Consider the following 15,316-nt stretch of genomic DNA (forward strand, 5'->3'; position numbering starts at 1 on the left):
TGCTACTGGTCGCTTCCCTTCCCTACTACTTACCATGAATTACCTGGGGGGTATTTCAGTGGCTTGGGTGTAATTTACAAGAAGAACACAGACCCCCCCCCCTCCTCTCAAAATTCAGCTGCATATTGAAATATATTACTTTCCACTTCTTTAACCAAGGGTCTTGACATTATGTTTGGGGGCTGTACTACATCGGCATGTTAATAAAATTTATTTTCACATGCTCCATTTCTTATAATAAATACATAAAGCTGTTTTAACTGGTGAGACCAGTACGGTGAAGTTTGGAAAGTTTAATGCCATGCAGAAGTAAATACTGTCACAACATAAACATGGCTCAATATGCAGAAAGTTTCTGTCTTCATATCAGTGTCCTGAAAGAAGTGTCACTCAATCCCTATAGATACATATTTAAAAGGAGAACCACCAGCTTCTCTTAAGGAGGGCATTTTCTTCTTATGCAGAGATGATGATAACAGTAACATTAGCCTTTACTATGAGCATTTACTAAGTGCCAGGCAGTATAAAAATTTTGCACAGGTTAATTTAATGTTTTCAATAACTATTATTATCCTCATTTTATAGATGAGAAACTGAGGCAGAGAGAGGTTAATAATTTTCCCAAGATCACACAATAAGTAGTAGAGCCATGATGGGAACCCAGCCATTTCCCCCCTTGCGCTAAAGGGGTCTCTGCACCCGAACGAAACATCCTTCCTGAGAGATGGCTGCCACCAAACAAGGTCTGTTCTTTGAGATCAGCGGAGCTGATCCTATCACCTCATGGCTATGAAAATGAGGCACCCTTTTTTTTTTCTCCTATAATTATACATCCCACCCAAGAATATTGCTCTTTTGATACAAAACATGACCAAGGACATAATCTAAAATTAACTATTCCATTTGAGTCTAATGCAACTAAGAACTGACATGATGACTAGTATTTTAAAATCAAATATATAAGGTAATAGTAATTAACTTTCTTATTCCTAGCTAACTTTTCTGTGCTCTGCCTCATTTGACAGACACAAGTGAGTGACATATTTCAGGAAAGTCTAAGAAATTTTTACTATGGAGAAATTAGAGTATCTTGCCTGGTACCACAAAAATCCTATGGGAACTAGAGTTAGCTATTTAAAATCAGGCAAACATCTTGGAACAAGAGATAGATATGGTGTCTTGGGTTGAATGATTAAAGTACTGAGTAATGAACACTGACAATCTTAAAAGAAATTAAGAATGAAAACTGTAAATGTATATTAATGGACTCAAATTCTTAGAACAAGAATAGAAGAGTATCTCTTCCCACTAACTAAATAAAGTGGGAGACGTATGATAATTCTAACAAATAACAAATATCTGTATTTTTTTTTTGGTTACCTCAAGAAACCAGAACCCCTTTTGCTTTCTCCCACAAAACATCCATTCAGAATACTACTCTTTGCCAAAAGATAAAATTTTGAAGTCATCTGAGGCCGTCAAGGAATTACAGGGCAAAAATCATGATAGGTTTCCAATTTTCTTCAACATGCAGGGTTATCTGGTTTCAAGGTACAAACACAAAAGTTCCTGTTGCTATGCCTACTGAACACAGTTTCTGGTTTTAAGTTAGTTCTGGGCATTTTGATAAATTTACCATCATGTTTCACCAAAACACAGTATAAGCTAAGAGCCGTGAATAAATCAGAGCCTTTTCATTTTATAGATCCTTGGGTCAAATCTCAACAACTATGAAGAAAGAGTCCTTTTTTCCTCCCTAAAGGTGACAGAAGCTTAGATAATCTATAGTTTAGTGGAAAACAGAAACAATACTGACTAATTTTCTTGTGTCTTCTCAAAGTCCTAGTTTGTGAAATGTTTAAAAACTTCAAATTTCTGTGAGGAATGAAAAAATATTTTGACATATTGCTACTAGGGTAAGTTGTGAAATCATTTTTTTCTTGAAAGTACAGCTCTAATGGCAAACACATCTCCTAGTTCTAGAGCAATCTTTCATACACATACTCAGCTTTAAGTTACAGCAAACAGCAAAATAATGAAGTTTTCAACACGCCTTCATTCTTTGTCATCATTAGTCATTTGAGCTGCTGATACTGATTTTTCAAAAAATAATTCCAGCCTACATTCAACATCTAGCTTGTATCTCTTGAGGAAAAAAGACCAGTCACTTAATCATAAGATTTTAAAAGAGGATTTTACTATTAGATTATCTCCAACAAAATAACCCTCATGGAGGGCATATACTTTTTGTCTGCTTGCTTGTTTTTCGAGGGAGGGGGCAGAAAAGTCTCCCTGGAGCTTTACATTTACACTCACCTTACTAAGCTTTTAAATCTTAAACAATTAAAACCAGTAATCCCAATTTCTCTAAGCCCACCAGATAAAAATCTAATTTAGAAGGCTACTTGGGTTTGAAGGATAAATAGTATTAAGTGCCTTTAAAAAAATCAACATAAACAGGACATTTAAGCAAACTGGCACAGTGTGACAAGTTTTAGAACATTAGCTCACAAAATGAGTATACTCTGATTCAGACAAACACAACAAATAGAGCCTTTTATCCAAAAATCACCAAGACAACCCTATGTAATACCTATGTTAAAACGTTCAACAGATCTAAGGATATCACAGGCCTCAAGTTGCCAGAGTCCTGACAGAAAAGTCAGTGATGTGAAACACGCTTTGTGAAGCTTGGCGTGCATGCACACACTCTGCAAGGTGAGCGAGACAAGAGACACCGATGACCACCGATATTGTCCTTACTTGCAGACGCACAAGTATCCTGCATGTTCCGATTCTGACTGGCACCTGGAGCGGCTCTACCTGCCAGTCATCCCAATGTATTCAGGGATGTAAACACCTTATAATTAGAAAACGTGAAGGCGTCAAGGACGTTAGACAAATTGAAAACACATCCAAAGATTAATTTTTAAAGGCATTGAAGAAATAATTAATTGCAAAGTCTAAAATCAGAGGATGTACCTGCTCCTTCACGGAAGCTAGAATAGTGGTGGCTGTGGTCTCGGGTTCCATGCCTGGGCCAGTGGGGGCAGCTTCCTGGCGGGTCTGTGGTTGCCCCTCCTCCACCAATGAGGCCTGCTCAGGAGCTGGCATTCCTCCTGCAATCAAGCAGGCAAAGGGTTAACACTTTCTCCTCCGCTCCTGGGCAGGAACAGGCAGGGGCTGAGCGTTTGCAGATGGTTCCTAGGAACTACTACAGATTCTACACACCATGATCACAACACCATACGGCTATCTGATTTCTAAAAGGCAACATCTAGGGCAAAAGTATAGCTAGTACTACCAAATACTAAAAAATAACAACAGAATAAGAATGATAATAATAAACACTGAGAAAATACTTAAACAACATCATAGTAAAAAATGATGTGAAAAGGGTTAGGGAAGAGGACTCAAAAATATACTGAGGACACTAAGGCTGTTAGATGCTATAAAATCGCTGAATTTTCTAAACAGTTAACCATTAAGTAAATAGGATTTTCTTATCACGAACAAAGTAATAACACTCTAGATTGCTATACGGGTCAGTTTTCAGAGAAGTATACGCACAGGAAGACATCTATGAACGTGCAAATGCTTTATGATTATAGAAGAGGCTTATTCAACAGAAGAAAAAGGGGTTAAAACTTATGAAAGGCTTGAAAATAAGCAAAATTCTGCTGTATTTAAAAGAAATGCAAGGCATTAATAACCAGCAATAAAGATAACATTGGTGGAGTATTATAGCTAGCTTGGTTTCCTTAGAGGAATCTGATTATGCAAAGATGACAATGGCTATGGAGCTGGTGTTGAAAGAGAATTTACTTTTCAGGACCATAGCTTGTGACAAAAGAATGGGTTCTTGGCAGGAGATGAGGTGCCTCTCCTAAGATAAACACATACTGAGAGTGGTATGTTTGCCGGGAAACTTATTGATCTGATATGGACTTTGTACAAATTTGCAAAAGATGTGGAAAAGGTGTAACCTAAAATGTTGTAAATATTTTAATAACTTGTTTACCTGTCAGTCTCTCTGCCTGTTTCCTCAAGAGTAGAGTCTACCATACCATGAGACTAGCCTAGTGCCTGGCATATATAATAGATACTCAATGTTTTCCAAATAATTGAATACATGAATGAAGGACTGACTGTCTCTTCCATGTCTCATTACAGTCATTAGGCAAATCTGACCAAGTGCTATGATGCTCATGAGACCTTATTTGTTCAATGCATTACGCTGTGTACTTGTATATGGACATTTGAGACCATAAATGCTGTTTCTGACATTCTTCTTTTAGCTTTCTCCGAAAAATGACTCTACTGTTGTATTTTGATTTCTTATCAACTTCCACAATGTTCATTTCTGTAGGATGATCTGGGGATTTTTTCCCCATTCCCTCAAATGTCAGTATCAGCTTGCTGTTTATTTCCAAACTCATAACCTATAAGACAGGGGAAGATGAACATATCACCTGAGCCTCCATCTCATTCTTTAGTCTCCTGACTTCCACATTAGTGAAGATGGGGTTAGGTTCTAGGTTGCCACCAGTGGTTGCTTTATTCCTACAATATTAATAGGCAGAAATAGACAATGGGTCTGATGAGTTTGAGCATTTTCCCCCAATGGGACTCTCCATGAGGAGTTCTCATGCCAGCTCTAGCAGGTAAATTCTTTTTTTTTTTTTTTTAATTTATTTATTTTTGGCTGCGTTGGGTCTTTGTTGCTGCGCGCGGGCTTTCTCTAGTTGCGGCGAGCAGGGGATACTCTTCATTGCGGTGCGCGGGCTTCTCATTGCGGTGGCTTCTCTTGTTGCAGAGCACAGGCTCCAGGCACGTGGGCTTCAGTAGTTTTGGCACATGGGCTCAGTAGTTGTGGCTCACGGGTTCTAGAGCGCAGGCTCAGCAGTTGTGGCGCACGGGCTTATTTGCTCTGCGGCATGTGGGATCTTCCCAGACCAGGGCTCGAACCCGTGTCCCCTACACTGCAGGCAGATTCTTAACTACTGTCTAGCAGGTAAATTCTTTATCGCTTATTTCTGTGGGGCCCAAGGCTGGGGTGAAGCCTCATCTGCAAGGAGGAGAGTCTCCTCAAGGACAAGTGAGAGGAGGACCTTCAGACTTGGAGTAAGTGGCTCCAGGATCAAAACCCAAGTGCCTTGAACATGAGCCACCCTTTCCTCACTTACAAAAATAGCTTACTAACTCTTCATACAACACCATGGAATGACTTTTATGGCAATCTTTATTTTTTAGTACGTATGTTGTGTTGAGATATAAAATAGTACACTTAAAATATCATCAACTGGATAAAATAACTGTATTTAGCCAGTGTTCATTATGTACAAGATTTAAGGTCTATGAAGAAAAAAATGCCCCACTTAAAGATCCTAGCTTTGCATTTAAGGCTAGTAAAGATATGAAAGCACTCTATGCCACTGAAAAACTACACACCTTAAAATAAGCAGGTGGTTGCAAAGAACAAAAATGTTACTATGCAACAGTGAAACAAATAATGCCAAGAAACAAAAATTTAAAATATCAAGAATATCATACCATGAAATAACCAATGTGTAAGAAAAAGAGAAGCAAAATTTCAGTGAACAAAGAGAATTTGAAAAAGAGAGAAATAGAAACATCACTGGGGAAGTAATTATTCTGTACTAAAAATAGGAGCATCCTTACTGTTTAAAGAAAGATACTGAATTATATTTTTGTAATTATATTACATCACTGTGAGTATACCATACTTAATTTCATACTATTTATTTTTTGCTGACTCTCCAGATCTATGACATCAGATGAGCATTTTCTGAATACCACTTTGCCCATGTAATATGCAGGGTGATAAGGGAATACAGGCATAAAGCAAGGTCACTGACCATTAGTGGCTCATCATCTAGCTGAGGCAGCAAAATATGAATCAGGTCAAGGCAAAGTATAGCAAGATACAAGTGGTGGAATAACAATGCTGAAGTTGATAGGAAGAGGTGGCGAAGAGGTTATAAATTTGTACAAGAAACTACTATTTAGCAAGAGAGGAGACTTTCATAGGTAGGTATGATGTTTTTATTCTCAGATTCCTCAAAGCCTAGGAGACATCGCAGGCAATCACACCTATGGGATACAGAATGATGACCAGGGTACCCAGGCATAACTGAGGATGAGACACTTCTCTACACCTCATCTCTGGAACAGTCCCCAAATACCATTACCAACATGGGACAGAGGAGGGATGCCATAATACTGACAAGCTATACACCTATTAAAGTATTCTGTTCACTTACTTGTAGTTCTCATAACAGTTTGAGGAGTTGAAGGAATCAAGCTAAGACTAAAGTCACAGAATATTATTACCTCTCTCCATTAGCAAAGAAAAAAAAAAGCAATAGGTACTTATATAGCAAAGAGAGGGTGGGAACTTAGGCCTCGCGCTTCCCTCAATGATCTCAATTTGCCTGAGTTGGGCAATTACATTTTAGGGACCTGAGAAAACTTACAAATAAGTTGCTGAACCATTTTGGCTCTTTGGAGAATCACAGAGAATGGAAGAGGTGCCAGAAAACTGGAAGCAGGAAAATGCCATTGCTGTTTTTGGAAAGAAGAAAGTAGACTCTCTTCACGTTACAAACTAGAGAGCTAGACATAGATCCTGGGTGAGATTCTTACAAGGATTTTATCCAAGAGATGATTTGTGAGAACCAAAAAGGGGCACGCCAAAGAAAAGTCATGTTAAGCTGGTCTAATTTCTCTTTGGCACTGTAACCGTGGAAATGCAGTGTGTCTAGACTCTGCTGAGGCATGTATGGTGTTAGAAGTCCCCTATGGTATTATAATCAGCATAGAAATGGGGCTGGCACAAGGTCAACTGCTGACTCTGACAATCTGTAAATAGCTGAACAAAATGTATCAACCAACAGAGGTTTCTAATGTAATGCCAGAGAGCACTGATCTTGGCCCAGCCCTAACCAAAAACTTTAGCCATAATGTAAATAATAATATACAAGGCATGTTCAAATTCTTCAATGAGTAAGAATACTGTATTTACCAGGTGATGAAATTCAAATACAAAAACCACTGCTATACTGCAGTGATGAGCTGCCTCTAGTGAGATAAAAACACCAGGGATCAACGTAGGGTTGTGTATTTAGTTTAGCTCAGCAGCACACAGGGGAGGAGATTTAGGCACTTCAGAGTCAAGAGCAGAATGAGTGAACCATGAGGGAATCGAGGCTGCCGCAAAGCCAAGGTGATGCTATGCTATATGGATATCAGCATTTAAGGTGATAAGAAGAAGGGGACAAATGAGCGTACACCTTTTCTTCAGGTGCCTTGGGACATGTCCAGTTATGGGGGGCACATTAACAGGAATGAACACAAGTGTATCCATTCAAGAGAGGATGAAAGGATGAGGACGGATTTCAGGCGCAAGAACAAGGACAAAATGAATTACAGCTCCCGCTCCTTATGAGCTCAAAGCTTAGCCGAGGACACAGGAGGAACAGCTGATGAAACAGGAAGAGAAAGTGTGACCTGAAGAAGACAAGGACCACGCAGACAAGCAAAAGGTCTACAAACCTCTTCAGGGCTGCCAAGTACAAGTAAAGTTAGACTTCCCAGGTTTAGACTTTTTGGTCCCAAAAGCTAGACCAAAAACTAATGGTTTTGTAACAAACTTGTATTAACCTAAATTAATACTGTCTTTATACTCTGAAGCAAATTTGGCTAATAGCTATATTTTATTATATTTATATATTAATATTATATTATAAAACTAAAGATTGGAGCCATGAGGGCAAGCTCATGAGGTCTTTCCTTTTGGAGTGAAGAGTCAAATGTCCAAAATTTCAAAAACTGTTAACCCCAAAGGTGGTACATCCCCCATCGCAAGAGGTCTTCAATCACAGTGCAGATGATCAAGTAGCAGGGATGGTACAGAAGGCATCCTGCACTGGGTGAGTGTTAGAATCGGGAAACAAAGTTCTCTGAATCTTGAGGCTGACACTAGGATATGACGACACCTACATTTTGAATGGATGTGAATGCTCCTCAGGGGTTTTCAGAATGTCGTCTACCATAACACACCTCTGTGCAAAAAAGGCACCTGAAGGCCAGGATGCTGTGTTTTCCTGAGGGAATGATGGGCACTGGAAATCTTAGTGCTGCCTGTTTCCGTTCAGCTACACAAAAAGCTCAGAGGAGTCTGTGACCAACTCTTACAACTGTGTTCTCATTCTATCCCAGCCTCTCATTACTAAATTTCCTCTTTGCTCAGGTCTCTATTTTTATCATTCTATTGGACGGCATTCTTTTGAACCTTGTGAAACCCTTTTTGGAAAGCTGACTATGAACGGTTATGTGTTTTCACTGCTACATTTATTGAACACAAATAAGCTTTTGTGTGAAACTGTTAGCATAATATTGTGTGTGTGTGTCTTACAGTGAACTCTTACAAATTAACAAGAAATTTTTCTGCTCAAGGATGCAGGCCACATACATTCTAGTGTGATTATCTAAGGCTTTCTTTGCAGGCTGTGGATGTAATATATAGGTATAACCTAAGACTCAATAACTACAATCCCTTTTACCACAGATAACACTAATCCACAAAATCATCTTCACTAAATTTCTGAGATAGAAGATCAACTAGATACTGGATTTTCCTCTATTTACTCATTTTACTCTCCTTACAGATAATTTTTGGTCAAAGTATAATAAGTATACTTTATTTTGTCTTATCCAGTGAAATAAATTAGACTATGTATTTTTTTCCCACTCTGTTGCATTAGTAATCTGGAGTATAACACACATCTCATGACTTCATTTTGAACACTCAGAAAATGTTATGATGATTGATAACAACCATTTCAAAATTGGTAGGATAAAATAAAGATGTCTAAGAACAAATTAAGACTAATAAAGGACAGAAAATAAGCACAAATATTTAAATTTGATTCAAAGCAATATATTAATAATATAGAATAAAAGTTTGTTAAACAAGCATTAGATGAACAAAACATTATGAGTAAAAATTTTTAAAAATTACTGAGTATCAAATGTAGCAAAGATAAGTTTCTTTGCTTTACTTATAATGAAACTGGAACAGATATTACAGAAGAAAAGAATGAAGTACTGGGAATTAGAAATATGCCTCAAAAGTAAAACACCTTCAGTACCATATGGAGTCTATTCTAGAATTCTAAAAGGAATACTAGATACTTTTCACAGTTATAGTTTAAACATATCTTGGAAATAAGAAGCATTACAAAAATCTGCAACTGTTTAGGAAGCCTAGAGATAGTTACATACTGAACTTCTAATCAAACAGTTCATCCAAAAAATTTCAATTTCCTGACAAGAATTTATTTAGAAGGGAGCTATATGCCAAACAGCAGAGTAATTTGAGAGAATGGATTAGATATAGTGGTTAATTATTTTGACTTATGGATTTATTATTACAATCAAAAGATCAATGCATGACAACCTGACACAAAAATAAGCAAAAGGGATGAATAGGTCTTTCAGAAAAGAGAACATCTAGATGGCCAATAGTGACTTGCTCAACCTCTTCAGTAATTAGAGAAACGCAAATTCATACTACAATGAGATATCAACACAAAACCACCAAAATGGCAATACATTTTATCAATATCAAATTTTGGCAAAGATGTGGAACAATGGTAAAAATCACAGGCTACTGACGAGTGTGTAAATGGGAACCATAACCTTGGAACGCATTTTGGCATTTATCTAGTTGAGCTGCTGATAACATGTATTACACAGCCCAGTAATTCCATTCCTGATTATATAGAGATACTTTTGCACACAAACACCTGGAGAGACATATAAGTACGGTCATGGCAGCACTCTTCGTGAAAGCCATGAATTGCAAATAACCCAAATGACAATTAACAGTGGAATGAATAAATACATTGTGGTATACTCATGCAATGTATTTCACCTACAGCAATAAAACAAATGAACGACAGCTGTGTAACAAGAGTGACTCTCACAAGCATAATGTTGAATAAAAGAAGCAAGTCACAAAAGAAACAAACAGTAGAATTCTGCTTATGTAAAGTTTAAAAAATAGGCAAGATAAAACTATGTTTATTAGGGATGCATGCATTGGTACCAAGGAAATGGTTATCACCAAAGCCAGAGGAATGGTTACCTCTTTGGGGAAAGAAGAGGCTGTGATCTCACAAGGATGCATGAAGAACTTTTGGGGTGCTGGCCTGGCGTGGGCAGTAATTAACGGATGTGTATCTTTTGAATTTTCATAATTATATATATATATATATATTTTTTTTTTTATTCACTCTCCCAGTTATTTTTTTGTGAAAAAGGAAAAATATTAATATAGTGGAACGAGCATATGATAAATTTTTATTACATATAATTTATAAACAGAATAATTTAGCGTATTTAGAAACAGAATACAGTAGTGTTTAATAGCTTAAATACTAAAGATTATCCATTTTTAAGAGAACTGAATTATTTCTGGTTATAAAGCTACACTAAATATAATTTCATGGTTCATAAATGTCTGGAATTCATTTCAATAAAAGGGGGCTCACATTACAAAATAGAATGCCCTCAACCCTGTATACTATTCAACAGTACTTTCTGAAAATGAAACGCATGGTTAATAATAGCACGGCTCACACCTCGAGGCGGCCTCTCGCACTGTGTGCAGCGTGAACGACGCTCCTTCGAGTCAGCTGGAGTGCTGACATGGTCCCTGTCATGACAGGTAAATCCTGCAAAACTGTTAATGAAAACTAAAAATTCTATGTTGCATAAACACAGACTGCACTCTGGTATTTTCAACCTTTCCAAAAAACATTTCTTACGGGGAGCAAAAGAGGACACCTTTTTGGAAAATAACACAGGTTCAGTTTTTTTAGGATTTGGGATCCTTTGTAGCATATAGATGTCTGGCATGTTAAAGGGTGTAAAAGAGATAGGATGGGGATAACCAATAGGATAAGAACATAATTAACTCTGAAGGGGGATGACTGGATGGAGACCATACATTTCCGATGACCATACATTTCCGCTCTTTTCCAACTCACGACACCATGAAATAACGGAAAAGGCATTTTCTCTTATTTAAGATAAGAAAATTAGCCAGTCTAGAGATTCAAAAAATGCCATTGGTGTGCCGACATACTAGAAAAATAATGGCTGCAGACCTATGGCAAGATAACCATAAGAAACCAAAACGCAAAAGAAAAAAAAGCCTGCTTGAGAGGCTGGAGCAGTTGGTGAGGGAGCTCAGAGTCAGTGGACCCCAGAACTTGAGGCTCTTAGGCCTGGGCCGTGATCAGATGATCAAAGGGAGAGAGACAATGCCACTAGGTGGTCAGTCGGCCCCTGCCCTGGACATGCTCAAGCAGTTGCCACAGGCAAAGAAGGAGGGATCCAGACAGAGCAGGGCCTCAGTCAGCACTGATACCCAGAAGGGACAGATTCCCTAAACAGAAAAAGTAAAGTGGAACAGGTAGACTAACATCCTTAGTGTTAAAATTGAAAACTGTACTGTGCATGTGAAAAGAGAAACAGCCAGAGACCTTGAAAAGAAGACACAGGATAAAAACAAAAATCTCAATCAATGAAATGAATAGCAAAATGAATTTTTGTAAAAAGAGGATTTCATAAGAGTGATGTAAATAATTCTATCTGAGCACCCCACTCCCCATCCCCCCACCCAAAAAAAAGAGAGAGAGAGAGAGAGAAAGAAAGAGATGAAAAAGATAAAAGAACAGTTTGGAGACCAGAGACTAGATCCAGAAGTTACGTTTATTTACCAACAGTACTAGGAAGAGAGAAAAAAGGAGAATAAATACTAAAAGAAGTAAGAAATGAAAATTTCTCAGAGGTGAAACCTAATATTTAAATGGGCCAATAAGTGAATAAAATGAATGAAACAGACTACATCTAGAACCAATGCATTGAAATTTCTACATTCCAAGGATAAAGACAAGACTGTAAATGTTACCATGGAGGAAAAATAAACTGCTTACAAAGGAATGAGAATCAGTTTGGCATCAGACCTCTTATCAACTACAGTGGATACAGTAATAACTTCTAAGTACTGACCAAAAATTATTATTCAAATATGAAGAAAAGAAAGGCATTTTAGGACATACCAGGACCCAAGAAAATGTGGCTTCAATACTCTTTAAAGGAAGTTCTGCAACCAAATAATAAATATGATCAGGGAAGGGTTAGTACACAAGAAACAAGTGTTAAGCAGATAATTCAGGACATTGAAGATTAAACCTAAAGAAACTCCCCATGATATCAGCAGGAGAGGTGTGGGGAGCTGAAGAAAGTAAAACTGGGACTTCCCTGATGGCAGAGTGGTTAAGAATCCGCCTGCCAATGCAAGCAACATGGGTTCGAGCCCGGGTCTGGGAAGATTCCACATGTCATGGAGCAACTAATCCTGTGCACCACAACTACTGAGCCTATGCTCTAGAGCCTGTGAGCCACAACTACTGAAGCCTGCACTCCGCAACAAGAAGCCACCACAACGAGAAGCCCGTGCACCGCAATGAAGAGTAGCCCCTGCTTGCCGCAATTAAAGAAAGCCCACACACAGCAAAAAAGACCCAATGCAGCCAAAAATGAATAAATTAATTACTTAATTAAACAAACAAAAAAACCCCCCTAAAACTGTACTAATGTTCTTATTTAACGTACTGGGATAAAGGGCATACAGAGGAACTCCAGAGGACTATCCCTTTGCTGCTCCTCTCAGGAAGAGGCAGAGCCCACTGCCTGCCCCTTGAATGTGGGGACGGCCTCTTATGACTCAGAATGTGGCCGAAGTGATTTTGTACAACATCTGAGGCTAAACCTTAAAAAGGATTTGCAGCTTCTTTGGGAACCTTGAGATCACTATGCCATGAAAGAGCTCGGGATTAAAAGATGCTGCGGGAGACCTTCAAGATGGCAGAGGAGTAAGACGTGGAGATCACCTTCCTCCCCACAAATACATCAAAAATAACATCTACATGGGGAACAACTCCTACAGAACACCTACTGAACGCTGGCAGAAGACCTGAGACTTCCCAAAAAGCAAGAAAATCCCCACGTACATGGGTAGGGCAAAAGAAAAAAGAAAAAAACAGAGACAAAAGAATAGGGACAGGACCCACACCTCTGGGAGGGAGCTGTGAAGGAGGAAAACTTTCCACACACTAGGAAGCCCCTTCACTGGCAGAGATGAGGGTGGGCGGGCGGGGGGGAAGCTTCGGAGCCAAGGAGGAGAGCGCAGCAACAGGGGTGCGGAGGGCAAAGCGGAGAGATTCCTGCACAGAGGATCAGTGCCGACCAGCACTCACCAGCCCAAGAGGCTTGTCTGCTCACCCGCCAGGACAGGTGGGGGCTGGGAGCTGAGGCTCGGGCTTCGGAGGTCAGATCCCAGGGAGAGGACTGGGGTTGGCTGCGTGAACACAGCCTGAAGGGGGCTAGTGCGCCACAGCTAGCCATGTGGGAGTCTGAGAAAAAGTCTGGAACTGCCAGGGAGGCAAGAGACCTTTGTTTCAGGGTGCGCGAGGAAAGGGGATTCCTTCCCAGTGTGCCCACAGAAGGCAGAGCACCGCTTATACAAGCTCCAGAGAGGGGCGCGAGCCGCGGCTATCAGCCCAGAGACGGGCATGAGCCACTAACGCTGTGGCCGCTACCACCAAGAATCCTGTGTGCAAGCGCAGGTCACTATCCATACATCCCTGGGAGCCTGTGCATCACGCCACTGCCAGGGTCCCATGATCCAGGGACAACTTCCCGGGGAGAACACACGGCATGCCTCAGGCTGTTGCAACGTCATGCTGGCCTCTGCTGCCTAAGGCTCGCCCCGCATTCCAATTATGACTACCGTACCCTCCCTCTCCCCAGCCTGAGTGAGCAAGAGAGCCCTAATCAGCTGCTGCTTTAACCCCCTCCTATCTGGGCAGGGAACAGACTCCTGAGCGCTGCCTACACGCAGAGGCGGGGCAAAAACCAAAGCTGAACTCTAGGAGCTGTGCGAACAAAGAAGAGAAAGGAAAATTTCTCTGTGAAGCTTCAGGAGCAGATTAAAACCCCACAATCAACTTGATAAACGCTGCATCTGAAGAATACCTGAATAGACAACAAATGTTCCCAAAATTGAAGCAGTGGACTTTGGGAGCAACTGTAGACTTGGGGTTTGCTTTCTGCGTCTAATTTGTTTCTGGTTTTAAGTTTATCTTAGTTTAGTATTTAGTGTTTATTATCATTGGTGGATTTGTTTATTGGTTTGGTTGCTCTCTTCCAATTTTGTTTTTAAATATATACTTTTTTTTTTTCTTTTTTCTTTTTGTGAATGTGTATGTGTATGCTTCTTTGGGTGATTTTGTCTGTATAGGTTTGCTTTTACCATTTTTTTTTCTTTCTTCCTTTTCTTCTGAGCTGGGTGGTTGGCAGGGTCTTGGTACTCCAGCCAGGTGCCGGGCCTGAGCCGCTGACGTGGGAGGGCTGAGTCCAGGACACTGGATCACCAGAAACCTCCTGGCCCCACATAATATCAATTAGCAAGAGCTCTCCCAGAGATCTTCATCTCAACACTTAAGACCCAGCTCCACCCAATGGCTAGCAAGGTCCAGTGCTGGATGCCCCATGCCAAACAACTAGCAAGACAGGAACACAACCCAACCCATTAGCAGAGAGGCTGCCTAAGTCATACTAAGTTCACAGACACTCCACAACACACCACCAGATGCAGCCCTGCCCACCAGAAGGACAAGATACAGCCTGACCCACCAGAAGACAGGCACCAGTCCCCTCTACCGGGAAGCCTACACAAGCCACTGAACCAACCTCACCCACTGGGGGCAGAAAATAATAACGATAACCAAAAATAACAGGAACTATCAACCTGCAGTCTGCAAAAAGGAGACCCCAAACACAGTAACTTAAGCAAAATGAGAAGACAGAGAAACACACAGCAGATAAAGGAGCAAGGTAAAAATGCACCAGACCAAACAAATGAAGAGGAAACAGGCAGTCTACCTGAAAAAGGATTCAGAGTAAGGACAGTAAAGATGATCCAAAATCTTAGAGACAGAATGGAGAAAATACAAGAAACGTTTAACAAGGACCTAGAAGAACTACAGAGCAAAAAAACAATGATGAACAACAAAATAAATGAAATTAAAAATACTCTAGAAGGAATCAATAGCAAAATAACTGAGGCAGAAGAACGGATAAATAACCTGGAAGACAAAATAGTGGAAATAACTGCCACAGAGCCGAATAAAGAAAAAAGAATGAAAAGAATTGAGGACTG

The 15,316-nt window shown here is 39.8% G+C and overlaps 1 protein-coding gene across 16 annotated transcripts in view; it reads right to left on the bottom strand.

Annotated features, from left to right (window-relative positions):
* Positions 1 to 15,316, bottom strand: part of PKP4 (plakophilin 4) — a 245,133-nt gene that overhangs the window by 164,359 nt on the left and 65,458 nt on the right. For 14 of the 16 annotated variants that reach the window (XM_068545071.1, XM_068545068.1, XM_068545069.1 and 11 more), the window contains one exon: positions 2,983 to 3,119. In XM_068545071.1, the coding sequence (XP_068401172.1) occupies positions 2,983 to 3,114 (132 nt within the window). In that variant the 5' untranslated portion in view covers positions 3,115 to 3,119. Of the gene's footprint in view, positions 1 to 2,763; positions 2,861 to 2,982; positions 3,120 to 15,316 lie in introns of those variants that run through there. The other 2 variants (XM_068545078.1, XM_068545077.1) reach the window with 1 other exon arrangement.

This window comes from Eschrichtius robustus, chromosome 5 (genome assembly GCF_028021215.1).
Source record: "Eschrichtius robustus isolate mEscRob2 chromosome 5, mEscRob2.pri, whole genome shotgun sequence".
In the NCBI taxonomy this organism is placed as follows: domain Eukaryota; kingdom Metazoa; phylum Chordata; class Mammalia; order Artiodactyla; family Eschrichtiidae; genus Eschrichtius; species Eschrichtius robustus.